The sequence below is a fragment of the Photinus pyralis genome, unplaced genomic scaffold, assembly GCF_008802855.1.
Source record: "Photinus pyralis isolate 1611_PpyrPB1 unplaced genomic scaffold, Ppyr1.3 Ppyr1.4_LG4, whole genome shotgun sequence".
Taxonomy (NCBI): Eukaryota; Metazoa; Arthropoda; class Insecta; order Coleoptera; family Lampyridae; genus Photinus; species Photinus pyralis.
This window is the reverse complement of record NW_022170511.1, coordinates 16,991,380-17,017,618: the sequence shown is the minus strand read 5'-3', so window position 1 is coordinate 17,017,618 and position 26,239 is coordinate 16,991,380. Positions and strand designations below refer to the sequence as shown.

General features: G+C 36.1%; 1 protein-coding gene across 1 annotated transcript in view; it reads left to right on the top strand.

The window, feature by feature from the left end:
- LOC116168118 overlaps nt 1-22,347 on the top strand; it is a 56,696-nt gene extending 34,349 nt beyond the window's left edge. The window contains exons 5-15 of the mRNA XM_031483790.1: nt 7,997-8,177; nt 8,374-8,566; nt 8,627-8,836; nt 13,601-13,894; nt 13,944-14,131; nt 14,175-14,270; nt 14,325-14,535; nt 14,670-14,974; nt 15,029-15,195; nt 19,889-20,063; nt 20,118-22,347. Of these exons, the coding sequence (XP_031339650.1) occupies nt 7,997-8,177; nt 8,374-8,566; nt 8,627-8,836; nt 13,601-13,894; nt 13,944-14,131; nt 14,175-14,270; nt 14,325-14,535; nt 14,670-14,974; nt 15,029-15,195; nt 19,889-20,063; nt 20,118-20,291 (2,194 nt within the window). The 3' untranslated portion in view covers nt 20,292-22,347. The remainder of the gene's footprint in view (nt 1-7,996; nt 8,178-8,373; nt 8,567-8,626; nt 8,837-13,600; nt 13,895-13,943; nt 14,132-14,174; nt 14,271-14,324; nt 14,536-14,669; nt 14,975-15,028; nt 15,196-19,888; nt 20,064-20,117) is intronic.
- Nucleotides 22,348-26,239: the final 3,892 nt, after the last annotated feature.

The following is a 26,239-nucleotide window of genomic DNA, read 5'->3' as shown; positions in this document are numbered from 1 at the left end:
TCTCCAGTTATTAAGGGAGGGTCTCTTTAGATACACCACCTTGTGTTAGTCTCAGCAAATAATACAACTTTGACAAGCTTACGTTGTACCAAAATGGAGTCTTTTTAAATACAAATTTATACTCTTTTACCTCAACTAATACGGTTATTTTGTTGATATATGTAAAGTGCGTAAACAGCAATCTTCCTTTGCACACCTTTAAAAAGTTGTTCATCGCAGGAGTGTATTAATTTTTAACAACCATTAAAAGACTGGCAAGTTTTCAAAGGAATATTTAAACAAACCGAAATTGGGAAACTTTTTACTTGCACCCTCATATTATATCCATCCTTAAATTATAGAGACTTTGATGCAAATATGATTAAGACACGAAAGCGAAAGCTGAAGGTAAAATATTGATCGGCCATTTTTGGAATTCTGTTCTCGCAAAAAAACTTTTTATCCGAAGAGAAAGGAGACGAAATTTAATTGAAAATCCTTGGAAACCATTGAAATTAAAGTTTCTACGTCGTTAATTAATTTTGAGGACGTAATATCGTATTAAGACATCAAATCTTAATTGACATTATAAATTATTATACGGTCTTTAGGGGAACTTTGGTTGGCTTTATGTAAGATTAATTATATGTGTACTTCCTGACAGGAAAACTGACAAGTATTTATCTAAACGATAAGTAAAAACGAATTTTAGGACTAGTAAATGATGTAATTAATTTTGCCTGTTTTTTGGTGGGCAATTAATTTTATCGTGCTCTTCTTAGAGTGAACCTCAAAGATATTTAATATTACTACATAAAGGCGCCCTCGTGGCCGATATGGTCGGAAGTGTAAATATTGTAGAACATTCTCATCTCAAATCAGAACGTGCGTTGGATTATTTGGTATGTTTTCGTGAATCGAAGGCAAAAGTCACTGAAACATTTCGTAGAAGGTTATTATGATCAACATAGATTACTGTTGGAGTAACATGTCTATTTCGGTGACTTTAGAAGTTTATATTACTTTATTGTTCAATGGCAAACGGTCACTAAGCCACCCACAAAAACAAATAAAATGAAACATTAATCTGAATTACTTATAAAACTTCACTTCTTTATTACGGAACACTATGATTTCGACTAATCACCTCTAAACTGACATAGTTTAATCTCTTAAACCACTAACTAACGTTCTTCAATATACTTATAATTACACAAACTGTCTTTACTAGCAAACACAAATTCCAAAACCGAGAAACCGGAAGCACGGCTTCAACAAATGGGCCCGATTTTACACACACAAATTCTTTTCTCAGACGCGCACCTGCGACAACATCTGTTTACGTTAAGCGCAAACCAGAGAAAAACATGAGATAAACTTTTCTAATATGACACGAATGTCCAATAATTTCCCTACATCCTACAACACGTACATTCTTAACAATAAAATAAACAAAAATTACATCTTCCAAACTACACAAGTTTACACAGCAATGTTAAAAAATACTATAATGAACGGTGTCCGCGCAAACTTTTGTAGCTGCCAAAACGTATATAAAACGCAATAGTTGTGTAACGGTGGTTGCTTTGTTAATTCGAACTCCACCGATGAGTGCAAAAATGCAACGGCGGTTGCTTCACGTTTATCCTTTCGATCCCTTTGATCCTTTTGGTCCCTTTGATCCCTTTGATCAACATCTCAACAACGCAGTGGACTACAAATACAAAAGATTCTGGGTAATACTGGTGGTCTCTTCGTCAACAAGAATGCTTTCTACAGCTGTTCTGGTGCTAAAAATATCTTCACTCCGGAAAACAATCGGAGGGCTGCTACCCCGTTTTAGACAAAATGTAAATCTCGCGCAAACTGGCGTCGATTCTAGAGCTTGATCGGTCAGAAAGGAGTTCTCGGAATGGATAAAATCACTCTTGCTACGTGTGTTACTCAGTTTTGTTACTTTTGGATTGGGACAGGAATATACTTACGGATGGCTAGTGCAATGAACAATAATTAAATTGACTACGTACATAAACATTCTTTTTAAAAAAAACCCACTACAGTTATACCTACTTGTATTTGGATGCCACTCTTTCAATCACACTCCTTTCAAGTGGTACATACTTACAAAACAAATTAAAAATCTATGTGCCGTAATTACTTTATTTTGAAGAATAGTTTCTCTTTCACTCAACGCGAGTTTTTCTACCACAAATAAAACACACACTGTGCTAAATTACAGGGGACCGACTTATTTGCGCTAACCACTCAAAGCGAACACTCTCCGGGTAATACCTTCGCGATTCGATGCCAATTGATACATCACAATATAAAAGCACCCTGCGGCAAATTACAGGTGGTTAGCTTAGCTTGGCTCGCAGCTCAACGAGAACACGCATTCTCTCTTGGGGGTCAATACCAATTGCCTCTCCCCAATTGCTTCTCCTCAGAGCAACCAACTACCAACTGCTTTTTTTTTACTGACCCCTATTCAGGGACGCACACTTTTTCAATAGTTTTTCAATCCAATCAGTCATAAATCGACTTCTCACGGGGAAAAGTCCGTACACACACCAACCAATTCGATAACTTCCACAAATTTAAGCGAATGACCCAATATATAAATTTAACTTGGGGCCAAGACCATGTAGTCAACACATAAACATAAATTGAGTAAACATTTACACCAAAAATGAAAGCGATTTAAACAATAAAAGTTAACGGTATCAAATACATGATTCTGTATTGAGGTTAAATCAAGACAATTTCAATTTCAAAGACAACAAATGAAACATATAACATATTGCATTCAAAATACATGTGTATTCTAAAGAATTGCAAGATTACTACGTGCATTAAATAACACAAAAAACAATACTTACTTAATAGTGGGCAATTGATTTGTTAATTTCCAATCTAAAATTCTCGCACATCTCCTTGAAATAGGATTACGAGCATGTTATGAGGCTAAATCGTTCAGAAAGTCTACGCTCCCGGGTGAATAAGGGTTATTTGTGTTTTACATATGGCGTTATACGGTTATCATTTCCAATGTCTCCGATAGTTGCAAGAATTGCGAAATCTGTGAATTTTTTTAGCCAAAATGAGAACGTTTACTTCTAATTTACAGTGGATGCAAAAGTGGAACATCTTCGGTTATAAAACATTAATAGTTTACATAAATGGGAAGGACGCTTTGATCAGGTTATTTCTGTATCAAAAAAAACATTACTAGCACAAGTACACATACCATTATGCCGTTATATCAAATGGGGTGCTTCTCTTCCAGACATTTTTTCTATCTCATTCTTTTTCCCGAAATCGTCACGAAACCATTTACATGCTTACTTTATGTCAGGATATTTTCGTTTTATATGATTAAAAATTTTATTTTAAAACAGACGATTTCATGAAAAATATAATACAAAACTCGTCAGTAAAATGACACTACTTGACTCATAAATTAAAGTACTCGACCCCAAGGGGGCCTCGTGCTTCAATATTATCTCGGCAGTAATGTGTCATCTTCCTTTTATGTAAATAACTATTAATAAAACATTTGTTTTTCTAATTTATCCTATGCATTCTAATGCACAAAGGAAAGAATAAAACCCTCGTTCGAATCGCTATAATTAGTTTTTGATGGAATTATTATCTACGTTTGCTTTATTTTGCAAACAGCTTTAGTTCTAATACCCTGTTTGCATTTTGCCGTGGCGTATACAAACCCACAATATGCGACGTTGGATGTTCTTAAAAATATAGCACGTTTATCAATTTTGCATGTAACTAATTTCCATGCAAATTTAAAATTTATAAACCACTCTTGCAAATATTCCTCCCTTAGGAGGAATATTTTTATAGATCGCAATACAACTTTCCTTCAGTATTTCTTCTAATATTTAGATCCACATGAATTTGTAGTAGTTTTGTAAAGAGTTGAAATGTTTGATATGGATGGAACATAAGAACAGAGTTTCATAAAATAGTCAACAAATCCAAACGGATAACATTTCTGTTTTAAAATTGTTTCGTTTTCTTATACCTTCTCGCGTATTCCTTCATATCATTATACATACAATAGTTTAATCATAGAACGTCTTGTGATGGTACTCGTAACATGTAACATGTACTCGTAACAAATTCAGCACTAAAAAAATGCCTGCTTGTACTAAGATTTTGATTTAAAACAATGCTATCTTCTCGTAAGAATTATTGACGTAGGCTTGCTTAATATAACAGAAATTTGCAAACAAAGTTCTTAAATGAGAATGGGTCTTTTTGAATTTTAAGTATCGCGACGGTAAGCGTCAATATCATAAAAAAATAATGAATAGTCTCATACAGTCTCGCCCTTACATTAAAAGTCACCGAACCAATACTAGCGGGAGGCTGAACGCAAATATTTCCGTAATTTCTTTCGCGAAATCTGTGGTAATTTATGGGATCATAGACTTAACTCGGCTCGACGCAACAACTCTAACGGCACTTGACGCGAATTTCCCCACGCAAACTTACGGGTGACTGACCTAAACTTTTTGTACTGCTCAACGCGAACGCGAACGCTATCGTGTGTTATGTCATATCATCATACCATAGCATCAGTGGAAAAACAACAACCTTGTGTGACAGATATCACTGTAACGTGGCATGAAATATATTGCATTCCTTCTGCAGTTGAATTCACGAACAAAAGGTGAGCCCTGCGTCACTATGCGTCACCATTTTCCAACTATTTCAAATTGTTACCGTTTCTTTCACCTTTCTTCCCCAATTTAGATGAGGTCTATGCAGGCGCCAACAAATAGATGCGCCCAATGCTCGAAATGCGAACCGAAACGCAAACATCGGCCCATCAGCAGGAATGGAGAAGGGCGAGGAAGGACATAATAGTACGCACCGTGTGATCCAATAAGACTGTTCCTCGGCCATATCTCGGGAACCGTTCGTGGTCTGAGTTAGGGGTAAAAAAAATGATTAGGTAAATTGGTTATGAAAAATCGCTGGAAAATATTTTCAAGTTCTAAAAATGACCACCAGAGGGCGTAACTGACAGCTTAAATTTTAAAATTGCATTTTTTCTTTAAATTTCGCATACTAAACTAAACATTCTTTTTTCACATTTTTAAAGAGAACCAGTTTATCTATCATTTTTGTAAAAACAAACCCTCAGTTATTTCAAAAACAAAGATTGCGTAGGGTGTTCAATTGTTTTTGCAATAACCTGCTTTAACTTCTTAACTGTTTGACCGCTTGTAACAAATTTGGTATCGTTGAAAAGAGCACACCTTGGGCAACAAGAATCAACATAACATATAGTTAATTTAGTTGAATCCTTTTCCGCCAGGGGGCTAGTTTTGACAGTATGATCCAAAATGATAAAAAAATCAAATGGAATGATATGACTTTTTCTTTATGAGAAAGTAGTCAAATAACACCCACAGAGGCCAGTGAAAACCGTTTTTCAAAATCTCGTTCCTAACCTCAAATATTGGGAAAATGAGATTAATTAATTAATTAATAAACATAATTGAATTGTATCTTATTTTACGTATTTCCGGTATTTGTCGATGGCGCGAAAGATTGTTTGGAAAAGCACCCTACACTTTTCGGTAGGTCTTGGAAAATTAAACAAATGAAACACGATGCATTATAAAATAATAACAGCCGTAATTTGTAAATTATTCTGCTGTGTTTACATTCAGAGAGTGCAGTTTTTTGAATTTGTAATCTTTTCTAAAATGTCGATTTCTAACCAAGAAGCATTTAATATGCTGGCGGCGATGGTTCGTGGTCGATTCGGGTAACGCAAATAGAAGATGCGAGCAGCGATGGTCGCATTTTGAAAATACTCAAAATATATCGCCAGCATATTAAATGCTTCTTGGTTAGAAATCGGAATTTTAGAAAAGATTACAAATTCAAAAAACTGCAATTTCTGAATGTAAACGCAGCAGAATAATTTACAAATTACGGCTGCTAATATTTTATAATGCATCGTGTTTCACTTGTTTAATTTCCCATGGCCTACCTAAAAGTCTAGTGTGCTTTTCTTTTGCGCCATCGACAAATACCGGAAATACGTAAATAGTATATTAAGATACAAGTGTATAATCAAGTCTTTAAAGCACGCGCAACGAGTTTAAGGGCACGACGAAAAGCGGAGTGCCTTTAACGTTGCAAGTGCTTTAAAGACCAATTATACACGTGTATCTTATAGTATTTTTTATTATACCTGCAGTATAATTTAAAAATAGGAAATACAATGAAATCATATTGACGTTACACTCGAATACATGTTTAATTAAGTGGGCTGGGTGTTCGAAATTTCACGATTGCCATGGAAATGTCACTTGACGTTTGCTTATAAAAATCATCGTCTTTGTGAATTAAACGATTTCCGTTGAAAAAGACAATACACCGTCCATTAAATCGATTGTTGTAAAATCTAAACAAACGTTGGTAGGTGTAAAATCCAAATCCAGTAAAGCCTATTATAAAGAATATGAATGTTTCCATGGATGGAATAGGAAGTTACTTACGAATAAAGTCTTAAATGCATCCATAATGCTGGCATATATGAAGGAAACGTCAAAGGTATTTAAATCTTCTATATTTTGGTGCATTCATTCAAAACTTTAAAGCAATGCTGCGATTAAAAAGTGGAACAGATTTGGAAGCATACCCTAAATTACGCGCGTTTGTGAAAGCTTCAACCAAAGGATAGGTACAAAAGCCAAAGAAATGTTCTGCATTTACAGAAAGCGACCTAAGAGGATTTTTTATTTCATCCAAATGACAGTTTCAAAAGTCATACTTGAAGTATCGTTACTTAGCAACTTTAAAGCACGTGTGTTTTAAAGGCCCTTTTTCGCACGCATTTGAGTGTTTAAAACGGAGATTGTGATTCAGGTATTCAGGTAGGTAAAAGTAAATTTAAGAGACAATTTAAGCATTTTTATTAATTAAATAATTAATCTCATTTTCCCAATAATTGAGGTTAGGAACGAGATTTTGAAAAACGGTTTTCACTGGCCTCTTTGGATGTTATTTGGCTACTATTTCATAAAGAAAAACTCATATCATTCCATTTGATTTTTTTAGGAGTTTGGGTCATAGTGTCAAAACTAGCCCCCTGGCGGAGAAGGATTCAACTAAATTAACTATATTTTGGTTGATTTTCATTGCCCAAGGAATGCTCTTTTCGACCATACCAAATTTGTTACAATAGGTCAAACGGTTAAGAAGTTAAAGCAAGTTATTGCAAAAACAATTGAACGCCCCACACAATCTTTGTTTGTGAAATAACTGAGTTTTTGTTTTTACGAGAATGATACCTAGGTAAACTGGTTTTCTTTAAAAATGTGAAAAAATGTTTAGTTTATTATGCGAAATTTAAAGAAAATGCAATTTTAAAATTTAAGATGGCAGTTACCCCCTCTGTTGGTCATTTTTAGAACTTGAAAATGAACGGTTCTCGAGATATGGTCGAGGAACAGCCTTATTGGGTCACCCGGTACATAAAAGAAACGATATGCAAAAATGAAATATTTCACTTTGAACTTTACTTCGGAAATGGTTCATTCGCCCCAATATTCATGTCCGGTTCTGGTACCTGCTCACATAATAAATTAATTAGCAATGTAAAACCTTGAAGGAAAAATATTCTAAGTTGTAGTACCCATTACCCACACCCGTGCGTAATGAAAAAAATTAAAATAGATCATGTACGTTTGGAAGTGATAATTATCTACAAATGTCATTGTTCATTTCGCAACCCTTTTTTGACAAGCGCACTTTCCGAAAAAAGGATTTTTTTTACGAATCTAACGATACTAATTTATTATTTTTATCCAAAAATGAAAAAATATACAGGTTGTTCTATTTAAAAATTCCAGCTTCTCTAAGAGATTCGGTGACACCCAGTATAGGCTCCCCATCGCATCACCTAATAAGAAAAATAACCCACACGAAACTATTTCATTTCAACCATATTGTTACACTAAGATTTTCTTTTCAGGATATTGGTTAGGGCTATAAGCTACACAGTACACGGTTTGATACCCGCGAGTTGTGTCTTTGCGGATCGTTACAACAGAGAAGAAGTGGTTAGATCATTGGGCAAAGAAGTGAACATTAACCCACCCCTTACGCTTGGTCAACTGCCCGATACACCCGAAGAACTTTTAAAATTAGATCAGGTGGGTATCCTTTATGTGCAATAGCTTCGTGTTTCCAAGAAGTCGGGAATTTCCACTTATCTATTCATAAACTAGAATTTATATTCACTCTTCATGCTATAAATGGGTAGTTTTTACTTGCATTTTGCATGCCAACTTAAAAACACTTCTCTTAAACCGTGTTTAAGATGTCACCACTAATTTATTTATGTTTTAGGTTTTTATAAAGTCTGAATTGAAAGTGGGTGTAATTTACATTAAGGAAGGCCAATATACGGAAGAAGAAATTTTAGATAATAATGATAATTCTATGTTATTTGAAGAGTTCCTACAAATTTTAGGTGAAAAAGTAAGATTAAAAGGATTCGATAGATACAAAGGTGGTTTAGACACCGTTCACGATTTGACTGGTAAGGGATGCTGAGTTACCCGATTACTGCTGTAGTATCTAATGGCATACCTACTTTCAGGATTATACTCTATTTATACAAATTGGCGTAATATAGAAATTATGTTCCACGTGAGCACCCTTTTGCCTTATGAAAAACACGATTCGCAAAAATTGCAAAGGAAACGACACATAGGAAATGACATAGTTTGCGTAGTCTTTTTGGAAGCGGATAACACATCATTTTCACCTGCATGCATCAAAAGTCACTTCCTCCACACTTTTATACTTGGTAAGTTTCCTCGTTAAATGACATATTCTATTAAAAATTCAATTTTATTTAACTTTCTAAGAAATAAGATCACTTCGATCTTATTCGCGACAATAAATTGAATTTAAAATTGTATATCGGCGACTGATTGCATCTGAAAATGCTACCGTTTATTCAGAGCGGAGACATTTTTGTCAGAATGGCAGGTAATAGAGATAAATGTAAAAAAAGGAAACTAGTATATCATAAATCTTCTATCAGTTTCTCAAATCATGATTTATGAAACTGCTTCTACTCGTGACTTACGGTGCTTACGGTTATGAGAATATTTACGTAAGGTAGGTAGGTATGTACAGCGCGCTTGTAGTAAATCTCAAAATAAACTTTGTTCTACTCATCAATCACCACCTTAATTATCTACAACCCCTTCATAGCAGCTCAATTTCGCCACTATTACTATTCCGGGTCATACGTGTTTAATGGTGTAAAAAGCATTAATAAACCCTTCTTGTTTGTTGGATGTCCTGGCTTATTGCAATACCTGCAATATACAGTGAGTTTTTTTTTAATGCGAACATAGGAGTTTGTATGCAATGTAATTTCCCTATGTTCGATTTAAAAAAAAACACATCAATCTATGAGGTGTGCGCGGTTCACATTCCCAAAACGCGCAACTTGTGTGACTATGAACAGCAACTCATAGTTTTTATGATGAAGAGCACTCGGTAAGATTTTTTTAAAGAAGCCATAGCAACTTTAGGATACATTTTTCTTAAACTTACGATAACTTGACCTCACAGGCCACGCACTGACACCACAACTCATTGTGAACCAACCTTCAATTATTTGTAGATCATGTGCGCCTGGTATTCTACTAATTTGATCTATTCAATACATAAATGAAGAAAATAAATACCGAAAACAATTACAATAAATGTTCGAAGTGTCCTCCTTGACATTCTAAGCAATAACCTAACCGATTTCGTAATTAAATTGGACGATTTTTAAAAATTTAAATCGAACACAGGGAAATTACATTGCATGCAATAACTCCTATGTTCGCATTTTAAAAAAATTCACTGTATGTATATGAGTATTGGCATACAAAATAGTCAAAAGTCAATTTAAAATTAGTACTTATAGGCCAGTCATTTTAAACATTGCAAAAAATACTGTAAACTTGCATTTTTAATATGTTGTTAGGGACAACCACAACCTAGACAGTGTAAATCTAGATTTGCAACCCTCAGAAACGCGAGCCAGCCAATATACAGGGTGAAAATCGAGAAAGTTTGAAACTTTTTTCAGTTTTTCGCAAAAAAAGAAGTAAAGGATTGATCTGACGAGTAAATGTGTTATTACCATTTTTGAAGCAGAGAAAATTACCTAAAAGCTAAAAGACCAGCTATGTGCGAGATCTGTAACCCAATTAGTTCCAGAGATTCAGCTCTGTGAATATTGACAAGTTTTCCAAAAAAAGTGAAAATAAAATAATTACATTAGAAATTTTTTTCCTTCATTATAACAACTTAAAATCGAGGTAATGGTAAACTGTAACAATCATTTTCGGGCGATCTTTGGAGGAGGCGAAGAGTCATCGCTTGTAGGTCTGCGTTCCAGGGTGTTCGGTAGCCTCTTCCACCTTCCCGGCTTTCCGATAGAGCAAACGTGGCCCATCCAACCGCTGTGACAGTTTCGCCACAGTGAATCGGGGATTCCGAAACCTAGAGAGCCCGCAGTAGGATGCCAGGTTTAGTTGGAAAGAAGCCCAACGATAGATCGATAACCTCCTGCTTCCGCACTGTGACGAAGGTGGGGCTGGGGGCTGCTCCCTGATTTAAAACATTCAAATCAGTTGTTTGCCAAATACTCCAAAAGGTCTTCGTTCCTGAACTTTCCTTGATACTTCAATCACTTCGCCCTACCCTAGCTTTCTTCCTTCCTAGTTTTTCCCATCGTCTACCTCAACATTCTCATCTCATCTGCCTTCAGTCACTTTTCGTGGGCCAGGTCTCATTGCCACAAATCTTGATACAGATTTGAACACCCTTCCTTGAATTTTTTTCCTAATCCTTCTGTCACACAGTATCCCCGTCATCTTTTCCAATTCATCCATACTGCTTGAATCCTGTGGTTAATTTCCCTGTCCAGTTCCCGCTTTTCAGTAACGTAGGAGTCCACATATTTGGACTCTCCAGTTCTAACCAATTTCTGTTCTAGTATGTGTAATGTTCCTAGGGGTCTATCAAGCCGACACTGAAAACGTTGACTTACCCTATACTTACCATTGGCAAAAAAAATCTACAAGCAGAGCCACCTACCTTTCAAGTCGAAGCGATGGAGGTTTCGCGGCATTTTTGAATTTGGATGGCAGTCGGCTCGACATGGATGGCCCGAATGAACTCCTACGTTGTGTAATCGGTTCTTGTATGTGTTGGGACGTGAGACATAATCGGGAAGGGAATTAAATAAAAGACAGAAGTTTTGTGCGTAAGCAATGACAAGAACAAATAAATATATTAACGCACACAACAAGACCATGCCAGGGAAACCTTCTACGGGACTAAAACCCTGGCATAGGCCACACAAATACATAAAATAAATCACCTACAGCAATAGAATGCAAGAGAAAATACACATAAATAAAACATGTCAAATTGTATGATAAAAATCAGATAATCAAATCAAATGCAATTAAACAAGTTCATAAAAACAAAATACACAAGACATCATAAATGCAGTGGAAAACATGATAAATCAATTCAGTACAAAAACACATCAAAATACCTGTACGATCAATTGAGATAACACAACTCGTCAAATAAACAAATTGCATGTACATAGGAAACATGTAAATGGTGTGGCTCTACTCCAGCCTTCCGTTAACATAATTTAATTTAACACGAAAAGTACATGTGAGAATGCCAATGGCCAATAGCAAGTATTCATGTGAAAATCGATTATCGCTCAAGCAGAACATATTTTAAATAGAGGAAATGTTAATGAGAGGGCCCCTACTCGCATTGCTAAGATGCTAAGAACTGCAATCCGCACGAGACGAGTAGGCAACAGATACAGCGAAAGATCGAACTGTATTAGGTACCTACTCCACGGAGACAGAATGACCCACTCGCACACACAAACATCGAAACATCAAATAAGAGAGCCCCCCTTCGTATAGCTAACGCACAAGAACTGCAGCGCGCCACGAATCAGAAAGTAACAGATACAGCGAACAATCAAACTGTATTAGGTACTTCCCTCACGGAATAGTTACGGATCAATCGGACAGAGCAACATCGCACTGATAATCAACTCCTCGTGAATACAGAAATAAATACTTAATTAAACAAAACAATGGCATAATCACCTGTACAGTATAACAAACACGATTCATCACGGTACTCAAAACAAAGGCATAGTACGCCATGATTCAGATATCGTAGTTTATGCAAAATCAGCAAAATGTAAATAATATCAAATTGTGGCAAGAAATTCAATATTAATAGCTAGTACAAGAAAGAATAAAATGGTTACTACCTGTAAATACACCTTCAAAACACCACAACCAAAATAATCAAGAATAAAAACCGGGAACGCGTGATGCCTTCCTTCGACCTCGTCGCCATCTTCTTCATTCTTCCCTACCTTCGTTACGAAAATCCACTAGTATTCAACATCTGCGCAAAACGGTCGATTGGTTATATACAGAGCATATCATATTTTTGTTTCAGATGTAAAGGTGTGTTGCCTAACCATGAGGGTGGATTATCACATATGTTTATGCTACCAAGACTGCCCTCTCCTCCAAACCGCACGTACTCCGTTTTTGTCGTTCATCCTGGACTACTTGACACAATTTTTCCAGATTTTCTTTCTCTTTTCTCTCATCTACAACCACTATATCATCCGAAAAGGGCATGGTCAAAGAGACCTGTTCTGGCACTTCCTCCGTCAGTACGTCCATTATTTTAGTAAATAATATGGACTGAACACAGATCCCTGATGTACACTCCCACAGGAAACCTATTCGTAATTCCAACACTTGACCTTACCCTGGTATTTGCTTCATCGTACATGTTCTTCACCAGCCTACTAAACGTACACCGATGGTTTTTAGGCGAATTTTTCGTTATGTGATAGTTTTGTCCATCCTTCTGTCCGAGTCTGTTCCTCGAGAACGGAAAGATACAGTGTGTAAAGCAATGGGGTATACAAGAGGGAATTTTTTTTTAAATATTGATTTATGAAAAAAATTTATTCTTCATTATATTTTTTGCTTGCTTTGACAGTACCAATAACGTTTGGATTGTTTGATTTATCTTGATGATAATGTAGAATGATAACTTTCAATTAAAAAAATTAATTTTATTATTTTTCCAAATTTCTATAAGTAAATTTTAGATTATCGAAACGTTATTGGTACTTTCAAAGCAAGCAAAAAATATCATGAAGAATAAATTGTTTTGATAAATCAATATTTAAAAAAAAATTCCCTCTTATATACCCCATCGCTTTACACATTGTACATATATAGCTTTGTGAATTCGAGCTGTGTGTCAAGAAATTCCACTAGCGAAAATCATATACTTCTTACATATGTAGGTCAACTGTTCAAAATTCGAACCGAATCGATCCAAGCGTTTACCAGTTACCATGTTCACAGACAGACAGACAAACACCATCGACTCCCCAAAAAAGCTCGCATCGTTTTGCTCAGCCGGTTATTAAACGAGATAATGAGATAGGAGTAACTGTATAAGTACAATTTTCCTCCTTTTGCAGTTCGAACGTCCCCGCGAATAAAACGAAAACCTACAAGATATGAGGTATCAGTAGTAACAAGAGACGAGGTAGGAGCATACAAGCCTTATTTATGGGAACAAAGCGTTTTTGACAAAGGTCCAATGTTTAGAGAGTGGCTACTAACAAAAATCGTTAACGGCGAAAGGGCAAGCTATTCGGCACCGAAGTTTGCTAGAATGCAGGAAAGAACTCGATCGCAAATGCTCGAAGATATCGTGGCGAATTTGCAAAATCATGCCGAAACCGGTCAAATTCCGAAGCCTTACAGGAGAGGTGAGTGCGTTTTGCCGTTAACCGTTAACGTTAACCGAGACTGTTGCAGGATCGTGGAGACCGATTGGGCACATGCGTCCCTCTTCGCCTTTGCTAGATAGTGTAAGAGATCAATTTGAAGATTATGATCAACTAGCAAAAGATTTCACTAGAGTGTTTTTGAATGCCGAACAGAATATTCTGCAGAATGCTCAACTGTTTGATGTCGTGTTTATGGTAGGACAATCAAAACAAAAGGTACGTAGTTGTCCAATCACAGTGTATGTCAACCTGACTTTAGGTGAAGTTTATTGGTGTTCGTGCAATATTGGGCGTTCGAAGTCGAGTTTTTCAAGAAATGCTTTACGGCATTCAAACGGGATTTGGGTCGCCTCAGGTACCTGTAGCCGAACTTTTAGCTAGACCAGTTCCTACATTGTTAAGCCCTCAGCAATCAAGGCCAAAAAGTAGTAATTTTTTGCAAGTTCCCGATATTGAATCGCCAAGGCCGAAGAGCGTTCCAAGCTCGCCGATGGTCAAGAGAGCGTTCTCTCGATTGGGAACAATAACGGCAGGATGGGGCAAATCCATTAGAAAGCACAACACGCAAACACTGACTGTAGATGATAAAAAAAAGTGGTCTAGCAGTCAGGATTGTTCTAGTAAGTATTCGAAAGACATTTGCTTTTTGAGTTTGTAATCTTCTGGAAGGTAATTCGGTGCCTCACATTATTTACAGATGCTGATCAACCAAGCCACATAAATGTTTAGTACATTGTATCTTTTTACTTTTCAGATAAAGATGGTAAAGACAAGGAGGGCAAAGAAAAACCAAATGTAGGCCAGCTGCCGGTTCCCAGGCTAAGCGTATGCGCAGACGCACAAAAAGTAGATAGGGCAAAACTCGCACAAACTGAATTTTCTATTATTGAATTTGATCCCGAAACGTTTCGTATTTTATTAGATTATTTACACACAGGATCGTGTCCTCTTACATGTGCCACAATTCCTGGATTAATTTGCGCCGCGGAGCATTACGACTTGCCCGAATTATTGCAAGCCTGTTTTCATCATGCGAAACAGTTTCTTCGAATAGATGTTGTAAGTTGTCCCACAAGTCGCTAATATGAAATGCCTTCATTTCCAAAATTTCAGGTATGTTGTATGTTATGTTCGTTAGAAAATTATTATTGGAGGTATACGTCCGCCTCCGAATTAGTTAATATGATACTAGCTTTTGTCGAGACAAGAGCGTACGCTTTATTCCAAACTGCGGAGTTCTTGACGCTTAGTGAATCTATGGTACAAATGATAATGTGCAGGTAATTAATTGTTTAAATTCGGTTTACAAAGGAACCAAAATAAACAGTTTTTCGACGGTGAATCTACCGCAGTTTGACCTTGAGATCTGCGCATGCGTCAAGTTCAAGGTCATTTGATTCGTTTATCGACGGAGCAGAAACGAGTCAGAACAGGTCAGATAAACAGAAACAAGTTTGTTCATTAAAATCAAATCTGTTCTGTACAATGGAAATAGTCCGTTTAACAGGATCCGGTTCGTTTAATCGACGATGTCGACAAACATAAGAACAGAATCGAATGACCTTGAACTTGGCGCATCCGCAGATATCAAGCTCAAAGTGCGCTAGGATCGGTGTTATCTACTTTTAATTTTTTACTCTGCAACCATAATCCTTAGAAAGATCTGTGTACCAAAAAACCAAGGTAAATCCGTCAGTTCCAACCTTATACGTGTTAATAGTTGCCGAGAAAAAAATTTTGGGCATAACTGCCAAACGAATCCTTGGTGTGTTTGGAAAAAATGTTTCTATTGGTCCCTTATGGCATGTAACTTTTTTAACTTGTGAGAGAAGTTTGTGTTCGGTTAATATCCGAAATGTAACGAAGTATCCAAAAAGTGGTAATATGTAACTTACATAAAATTCTTTTGTACTAAATGATTATAATTTTTCCTGGACACTTCCAGCATACGCTACTACGAGAAATCTCGGTAAGACTTTCATTTTATTAATTTGAGAAAACTAAGCAAACTTAATCAGCCCTAAAATTCCGAAGCACTGAATTGAAAATGATTATTTAAACACCAACAGAGAATTTGGCATGAGAACTCTTATCTAGGTTGTGTTTTGGGTTCGATTAAACATTTACAGATGAAACAAATTTATTCTATCAATAATAAAGCTGAAATAAATGGCGCTCAGGGCCAGCAGACAAATACTCCGCTCAAGTGATCGATTTGAACAAATTAATTAAAAGAAATCTTAATTACCTTAAAGTGTTAATAATCCTTAAAGTCCGGTCATAACTGCGATTATCTTGAAACAGACGTACAAAACACACAAACACCAAACCTTTACTTCTTTGGTTGTACTTGAATCGACACTGACTTTGTTTGAATTACAGATGTAATATTGGCTCTTAGATGGTGGAAAAACTCCCTTCGACGGGTAACTTGAAGAACTTAAAGAAAGAGTTCACATAAGCGATAAACATACGAGACACGTTCACTTTTATAACTACGTATTCATAACATTCCTTAAAGCACCATCCAACTTTCTTCTATTGCAACTTTTCAATTAAACAAGCTTGCCATAGACGAAAAGCTCCCACCGAACAAAAGGCAACGATTAACGTCCACCACCAAAAAAGCTTTCTTTCACGTTCGCCTCTTCTGTTTAACGACTCTTCTCTTCTACACTTTCGGCCTCTACTTCTTTATCAAAATTCATGCGCCGTCGAACGAAATTAATTCTTATCGGTGAAACTTGCTTTTTGCTTATCCTCAAACTTAATTAACTTTACGTAGCTATAATAAACTCTTATCGCAATGATCAGAGATAATTGCAATGCAATTATTTACAGATTAACCTTACTTTTTACACGTAATTCGACTTTACAATTATAAAAGAAAGGCAAAAGTGATCAAGTTCTATTTTTCTTGCCAAGTTTTTGTACTTTAAATATTGATTTGGTGAGTAACCCCTAACTTGTTAAAAGTGTTAAAAGCAAATCATTTTTTTCCACAAGTCGGTATTCGTACGTGCTCGCTCTTAAAGTTACGCAAACGTGCCGTTTTTACTTAAAAGAAACCTAGAATAATAATATACTTAACGTGCCCGAACTGGTAAGTGCTCGTTCCCGAAAATCAGCTTAGAGTCCTCGCTTTCCCACTTCTCTCACTATTTGAATTTTGTCCGCTAGAAAAACAGAAACGGGCCTTCCTTTCTGAACGCAATGACCGCGATTGGCGTGCCCTAACAATCAATTGAAAACCCGAATTTCGAATTGAATGAACGCAACTTTTAGGCTCGAAGAGATCGTGGCAACCGCGCTCGCGTTACCCATTACGTTTCTTGATGGTCACACATACTTTTGTTCACGTTCGCTACGAAGCGGTATTTGTGTAAATTGCCCTATTAGTTCAGTAACCATATACATCAGACCATGCGTCAAATCCGGTAGTTCTGATTTTTTGTGGAGTTGTGTATGATGTTTAACAAAATACAAATTCGAAACGGTAACGCGACCACCGTTCCAAATTGTGTTCATTCTAGTTAGCGACCAACATTTAAACTCCAAAATAAATGCAAATTAAACACACACAGGGTGACTCAACATTACGGTAGGTTCTGAAACCAAATAAAAGATCCGCATGACGTAGTTTACACAATACAGTTCGATTTTTTCCAGACCGATTGCAGAGAAATGACCGAGTTTTCCATTACTATTCAAATGATAAAAAAACTAAGTTTTCAACACCCTAGGAATCGGTTTATTATACAAAAATACCAAAAATATTGTTACTTTATTTATGCAGTAAGGTAAGGGACTACCCCTGGATCCTTCAACTCGAAATTCTGACTGATCTACTGTGTTAATCCCAGTGGTTGCAAGGACGGTAGATACAAGATCCTGGCTCTCATAAATTAATGGTTGATGATAATGATTTCAAATTCCAACACGATTGCTGAAAATGGCGTAATATAAAAATATTACTTACGTACAAATACGATCACTGCAAACGGTCGACGGTTTAATTCATGTAGCTTAATTTTTTTGTTCATTTGCCTTTATTATATTACGTTGATTTATCAGAAGCATCTATTGACTTATTTCCGCGCGTTCAAAAAAGTACGCTATTGTTTGCATTTATCGTAATAGTTTCCAATATTTCAGGGTTGAATATCTTTATGGGTTTTAATTTTCATATAATTTTAATACCATGAGTAGTCGAAATATGGTCGAATATTTTTAAGGTGCTGTCACGAATGCTATAGTTAGGTACGCTGATTAATACCACGAGCAGATCTGGTGATCTTGAAAATAAAATATGACAAAATGGGGTCATTAACCCTTAATAATGAAAGGAGTAAAATGTAGCTTCGCAAATATGAACCGTTGACCCCCGATAACCTTGTAAGCGAATGCCCTTGAGCTACTTTCCAAGGATACCGCTACGTGTCGTGCGACCTTTGAACTTCACCTTTGCCTACTTTTCCAAGTCGCCCCCAGGTAGCAACCTTGAACTGACCCAGGTTCGGCCTTGTATATCTACTATTATCACAAGCGTATAGCACGGCATTTTGTTAAACGGTCCATTTCCTCGTTTCGATCGGCACAATGATTTATAACGACGATTAACTCTTCAAAATCGAGATTTCGCGTAATCGCGTATGGAAATAAATTGTTTACGCGCTCTTTGTAAGTTCGATCCTTCCGCGCATTTTTTTAACCTTTCCCCAAGTTCTATCGCCGAGTTTAAAAACAAAATGGCCCCAACGAAATTGGAAGATTCGTCCCCAAACCACAACGCTTTTCAACTACCCGCAAGCTCCTATTCATATACAATATGTTGCCCGACTGCGTCGCCCATACGGCCCCAACGCAATTTTGAGGATTCGCTTCTATCGCAACACCTACGCTTTTTAAACGCGAATGGCTGTTCCCATCACTTCGAAGCGCTACATATAACATTTTTGATCGGTCGTACTACACCACTAATATACTTATCCAAAATTCGAACAATTTTAACTGTATAGCGAGCTCTCGTGTTACACCATAACCTTTCATTAAACCCTTACAAAAATTCGCCTCCTCACATTTCGTATATAAGCTGTGCACCACAAATGCGCCTATTATTCTTAATTGACGCTTCTAAATTCTTTCTCTGTCATGTTTCTTAAATTCCTCGACACCCTTCCTTTAATTACTCCGTATCAAGCGCACTTTTTTCCAAAACTGAATTTTAGTTACCTCGTATTTAATTTTCACTATCCTTCTGAATAACATTCATCCGCATCTAATCTTAGTTGCTTCTCATCCATCCATCCATCTTCGTTTTAGCTCCGCTTTAAAACTACCCGTTCTTCTTTTATACCCTCTATTTCACCAAATTCATCAAATTTCCTCAAATTTCTGAATATTCTTCACACCTAATTTCTTACTCATTTTCATTATTATCATTTTAAGACGCGGCACTTTCGTCAGTTGACAACGTTACAATTTCACTCTCCTCTATTCTGCCCTCTATTTTCACACAGAAATAACCCCGATTCGAACAAATCCCAGAAAAGAACAGCTAAATGTTACTTAGGTAGGTACTAATTTTCTTTTTTTTGTTTCTTATTGACATCAAGCCAAAATAATTCCGTATAACACATAAAAATACAAACTGTTATCGCCAACCACCTCCACATGTGGTGAGACGCACTATTTATTAGATTAAACAGTTATCAAGGTAATGTTATCAATTGTTTTCTTATCCAAACACCCAAACACACCTGTATTTTATAGAAAATAATGGTTAGCAAATAATTTCTAAGTATAAAGAAATTTTACACAAAGAGACACCTGCAAATTTTTGAGCATAAGTTTCCCACATTTATGTTACAAGTTACAGGATGGATACAGTATTAACCAAACACAAAATCTTTTCTTAACCAGTACCTAATCTATTTTGTCAACCATTGTATTTTATTTTATCAATAATTGCAGGAACTTGGAGGTTCCCGAAGTTAGAAAATTTGAAGCAATGCTAAGCTGGGCGAGATATAAAATACGCACAAAAACGTCGAGTAAGTTAGATGCGAAATTAGAGTTTAAATGCATTATGGAGAGACTTGCCAGAGACTTAAAACTATATCGAATTTCTCCCCAAGAACTGATTAAGGTAAATGTGAATATTTAAAAGAAGAGAGACTTGAGTTTGATAAATGATTTGCAGGTCGTACTTCCATCAAAGGCGATAAAGAACGAGCGAATATTGGAAACGTTAATGTTCCAAGCGAATTCCGGTATGTACCGAATCCAGGATTCCTACCTTAAAGAAGCTACCCAAAAACTCCAGAAACAGGAATCTCGTTTTTCTGAATGGGAATCCTTTGATTTTAGCGCGTAAATATACGTTCGCGAAATTGAAGACAATCACAACCGCAATTTCAACATCAATTTTGTGGTGATATAATTTTCGTGCGAATAAAGTGGATAACCTTCCAAATGGGAACAAGTGATTTAATGTTGTATATATGAATTGATGTGATTGCAGGACAATCCTTAACTTGCAGACTCAATGTTCGCCTTTTGTGTAAAATTGTTAATGAGCATCGTTTTTTCTATTAGAGTGATGTAGATCGGTTGAAATCTTTACAATGTCAATGCATGGCCCGACCCGTACACGTAGAAAATGGAAGGCAATGAGTGTTAGGATAGTCAAACCTTTTTACTGTAACCTTTGTTGATACCTAGAAACACCAAAATAGTGATCTACACCGTACGTGTCCCCTGCATGAAAGCAATACAGTTACTTGCACAATAATTAGGTAGGTACCTACCTACTGGGCCAGTCGGTATGGCAAATGGGTAACTTTGCTAGATCAATCAGTATAGGCACGAAATGTGGGACTAAATAATTAATGCATCATAGTGATCTAACTCCTTTCTTGTAAAGTCATTATCTAACTACCTACGATACGTACAATTAGAAGGTTTATGCTTGACACAATGTCACTATAAAAAAATCGACAAAGTCCTCCATTAATAATTATTGTTACCTAAATAAACGAGGGAGGCAACAGCAAATAGGCTTAATGTTAAAAAAAAGCAAAAAAACTGAAATATAATTGATCATTTTGTCCAATTGTCCAGTATCACTATAAGTTTGGTCAAAACCGATAGAATGGTTATGAGGGGCATTTTTTAGCCTCAGATCCAAATGTAGATCTGATTTTGCCGTTTTTACTGTCACTCTGAAACTACCTAGACTACACTATGTCTAGTGGTACTTATTCTTCATATCAGTCCGTCGTCAACACAATTAATTGGATGGAATGACCACTGCAATACTTTAGCATTTTTCCATATTGAATATCCATCTCAGCGATTGAAAGAGTAAAGATAATTATATAAATATGGTCACATTCTTCAACTTACATTGGCTGTCATCAAATAAGTGCGTATTTAGTTGTCAAGTAAAGCGCAAAAATAACTGCCAAATGCATATCTATCTTCAGCAATTTACTCGCTGTTATCAATGTTATTTCTTCAAGATTATAACCAATAGCATACCTATATTAGCAATAAATGGGTAATATTCATACATTACAAGATTGCTGCGCAGACATGGAATATTTCCCAAATTATAGTTTAAAAATATTTGTTGACAATAATTTTTATACCTCAACTTTTTTTATGGGCTACTTTAGAGAATCCGCGCAGCGAATGGCAACTTAAAGGTTTTACTCCGATCTATTCCGCTCTTGAAATTTTTTTATTGTTGCGGCTCTTATATATTCTATACTGATCGCGATGATCGTTGTTTATTTAGTACCTGTGTTGTAAATAATATCGGCAGGTTATCGCTGACCCTGTCTGTATAAAGACTCGTTGTTCATATCCGTGTTCGATGTTATAGGTACTCGAATCGCAAACCAAGTCTTTTAAAGGCTAAATATATTTTAATTACATTGTAGATAGCAAAAAGGAGAATGTTAACATGTTTTGATACAAAATAGTAAACGAAAGTAAAAAAATTATCAATGTTTCTTTGCCACTGTTTGTCTACCCAAATTTTACTTTAGACAAACAATAAGTGTCTTCGAGTATTCACAATATTAAGCATTGTTGTCCCAATGTTGCCATATTACAAACCTGTCAATTTATGTACCTACCTTGCTTTACTTATCGTTACCTCCTGGTGTACTGCGATAAGAAACACATTGATGCACTTTGAATAATTTTTTCTTGTTGTTTTTTCGGAAAAGACGCAATTGTGTTACCTACCGACCTTCAGTTAACATGTATCATCTTTTGTTGATGAGTTTATGTATGAATCAATGGTTCTATTGGTACCTATAGTGAACGTGTTACCGTAAATAAGATGTTAATGCAATCCAAATGTAACTAGGTAAAGCAATGCTAAATCACCAAGATTAACCAATAGAATCATACACGCAAAGAAGACATTGTAAATCTTATTTTAATAAAATACGTATTAATATGTAAATTTTGTTTTAATTTCTCCCTACTCGCTTCGGAGGTAAGATTATTTATTTCTAGAAAATGTACCCACGTCTTAGATACAAAAAAGAATTTAGAGGTTGTATGATTATTTTTTACTCACCTTAATTCAAAAGTAATCACCAATTCAACAAAGCGCTCCATTAAAGGCAGGTACATACCTCTTTAGTTTTATTAATGTTCAACAACAATTTGTTGTGTAAGCCTAATTAATTCTAATCAGGTGTAAAAAGTCATCAAGTTTTAATCAAGAAAAGCTAATACAAGGTAAGTAAAAATCTATAAAGGGAGAAACGTGTATTAATTCATGAACATGTGTTCCATTTCCCCTTTGCAAGATGGCCACTCCCGGCATTCCAATTTTTTACCCCCCCCCCCCCCTATGGATACATCAGTTCATACCCTCAACTTTCTCTTTGTAAGTACCTCTCTTGACACTTAGTTCTCAAAATATGTGTATTAGACTCTTTGAAATCCACGACAAATGGACGCGCAACAAAAGGGTGCGGTGATATTTGCACGCTACGTCATTTGGATGCAGCGCCATTCAAACGCAGATTTGCTATTTTTAGATAAGGGAAATTAGAAAGATTTCGCCCGAAAGTTTTGCAATCACGTCGTATCGAAATGCGGTTTTCGGCATTGATCAGAAAATTACGAAAAAAAATTTTGTATAATAGGTACCTTACTGCCATTTTTTTTAAATTGCTTAAGGAGTGCAAAAAATGTACCTACCTAAGTATTATATACCGGGTGGTGCACGGTAAGTAGGAACATAGGGATTTAACATGGGAAATTAGTTTTATGCAATATCCTGCCCTCCGGTACATTTTACAGAAAAAACTGTAGTTTAAAGTTGTTCAGAATTAAAAGGTGCGTACAAAACTGTTTAAAAATAAATTTCAACATTTCTGTTATTTTATTTTCCAGAAAACAACAAAAGTCATGGCTATTGCTTGCTATTAATAACAGAAATGTTAAAATTTATTTTTAAATTTGCGGGTATACCAAAAGCTTAATAAAACATGTAAAAACAGTTTTGAATGCACCTTTTAATTCGGAACAACTTTAAACTACAGTTTTTTCTGTAAAATGTAAAAAAAATGAGTGATAGAGGGGATCAAGACAAGCACTTTTTCTAAATAAACCGAGGGTCCAACGTGTTTCGTTTGGGAGGATGGGAGCCACCCCAAAGAAGTGGTGAAATTTGGATTTCTTGTTTAATTTTTTTCTCTGCAATCATAAGAGTTACAAAGATGGGTTTCACGTCTTTGAAAGGCTTTCGGGTACCTATGCCCTTTTTTTGCAAAATTCCTACCACGAAAGAGCGCACCCATACTTTTGAGGGTGCGAAAAAAAATTCTGATTTCGACGAAATTTGGTATCTGGGGGTTTTTGAACATGAAAATCACGAATCTGGAATTAGTTTTTAAAAATTCGAAAGAAAAAGTTCCGCCGCAATTCTTGGCCGGACAACGAAAATGGAGAGAATTCCACGAAATTTGTTGTGTACAAAATTGTCGTACAGTTTTTTAAAATCACATTTCAAACAAAAGTTATACGGATTTGAAAATTGGGTTTGCGGGTTCAGTGTCCCCCGCATACTAGTGAGTGATCTAATTAATTCGCATTTAGTTAATTGAAAATGTCGCAAATAACAAAAAAATAACGATTTAAGTCGATATTACAATACTTGCAATAATACTTACTTTGATTGTAATTAATGGAACTCTACCTACCTACTTAGAAAGCATTTTCCCACCACTCGCGTCCCGCACCCACGGAATGTTTGGAATCGAATTTGCAGACTTGAATAGCATATGATCGACATATCGAATGTTTTGTGGACATTTAATCATAATATTGCTCTCGAAATTACCCGGAGATGCACAGGGTTGACGATACAGGGGTGCCGGGAGGCGTAGTGGTGTGAAATATTAACCAAAAAAACGCTTTTGAAATTTTAAAAAAACTGAATATTTCACCCAAAACGTTTCAATTTTCGTTTTTCATTTAAGGCGGTTTATAGCTAAAGAAAAATTTCCGTTTTCCGTTATACAAAGAGTAAATGTCAAATCGTACGTCGTCCGTTTACGACGGAAAATTGGTTGAAGTTGAATATTTACGAAAGTTGGTCCGCCAAAAGAGTGAGGTTAGAAAAACGTTAACAAAAATCGCCTATTCGTTCTATTCAACTTATTTTCGTACCATTTTTCGTATTTTACTTTAAAATTTTGTTCAATGTGATATAAGCGCTTATTTATGAACGGAGAGCTATGAACCCACCTATAATTATAACTGTGCGAAATAGTGGTTGCCAAATGTCAGTTTTTCGAGAAAAACTACTGATGGAAAAAAGTTGGGAGCTGTTGGATTCAACATGGTACTCGCAGACAACGCCCTAGTCGCGCTAAAATACCTATTAGACAAAAATGTTCCTTTTTATAGCGTAGGTACCTATCTGTCAGATGATATTCTCGCAGGATTTAGGCGTTGTGCTACACCATCCTGTTGAAACCAACAGCTTCCAACTTTTTTTAAAAGGAATACCTTAAATTCGACCAGTGGTGTAAAGAAAATAAAGCCCAACACATTTCGGAGAACGGCTTATTTTGAATTACAAACTCATTTGAAAAAGCCATCGTCATTATGGTACAATGTACTCGATGCTACGATCCTACCTAAATGTGTAAAGAAAATAAATAAAGAATGTTAGATATTACAAACAAGATACGTCAAGTTACAAGCACGTGCAAGTTACAAGCACTGCTAAAAAGATTTTCGCAAGGCTATGAGCCAAAAAAATCAAAAATTTTAGATTTAGAGCAAATTAATCGATTTATTCACGAGGCTGACGACAAGCATTATTTAGATACAAAAGTAAGTAGAATTTTTTGTTCTAGTGGGTAGGTACTAGCTACAGGAGTATCTTGTTTGTATTCTCGTTGTAGGTTATTTTAATAATGGGCTACAGTGGGGCATGCAGACGCGAGGAGCTGACTAATATGGCACTGGGCGACATCCAATATAAAAATGATATTGTTGTTGTATCGGTGCCTAAAACAAAAACAAATGTAATGAGACAGTTTGTCATCACCGAGAAATTGTGGATTGATATTATAAAAAAATATAGCAGCATACGCCCAGTTAATACTTGCCATCAACGATTCTTTGTAACATACCGTAGTGGTCGCTGCATTACTACTTCGATCGGAATCAATACAATGGGCAAGACGCCACGAAAGATTGCAGAGTTTCTACAATTAGCCAATCCGGCACAATACACTGGGCACTGTTTCCGGCGTTCAAGTGTCTCACATTTAGCTAACAGCGGTAGTGACTTGGTCACCATTAAACGACATGGCGGGTGGAAGTCCTCCGCGGTTGCCGAAGGATATATTGAAACGTAGGTTCAACGAAAAGTGGAAGTTGCAGGAACTCTTGCCCAAGCAAGTAAATCATCCTCATCATTACATGGGATTCTTGCACAAGGATGTACATCAACACATGTAGAAAGTGCCGTTCCCAGTGCTATAGTTGAAGGAAATATAAATAGTGCCGAACACAACATCATAACCCACAATTTACCTGGTATCAAAGTCAATACACATGATGGAGCTGTTACCGTCAAAGTGTACAATAATTGTACATTTACTTACGCAGATAAGGACGAAATCTAAGTTTGTTGTATTTACTTTATTATGATTAAAGCTTTCGTTGTGCAATTTTAGTTAGAAAAGTTTGGTTATGTTATGTACACATTGAATAAATACCATCGACTATTAGCATTTGCAATGTTACCAACAGTTGAAAACAAAATCTATGCGGTGC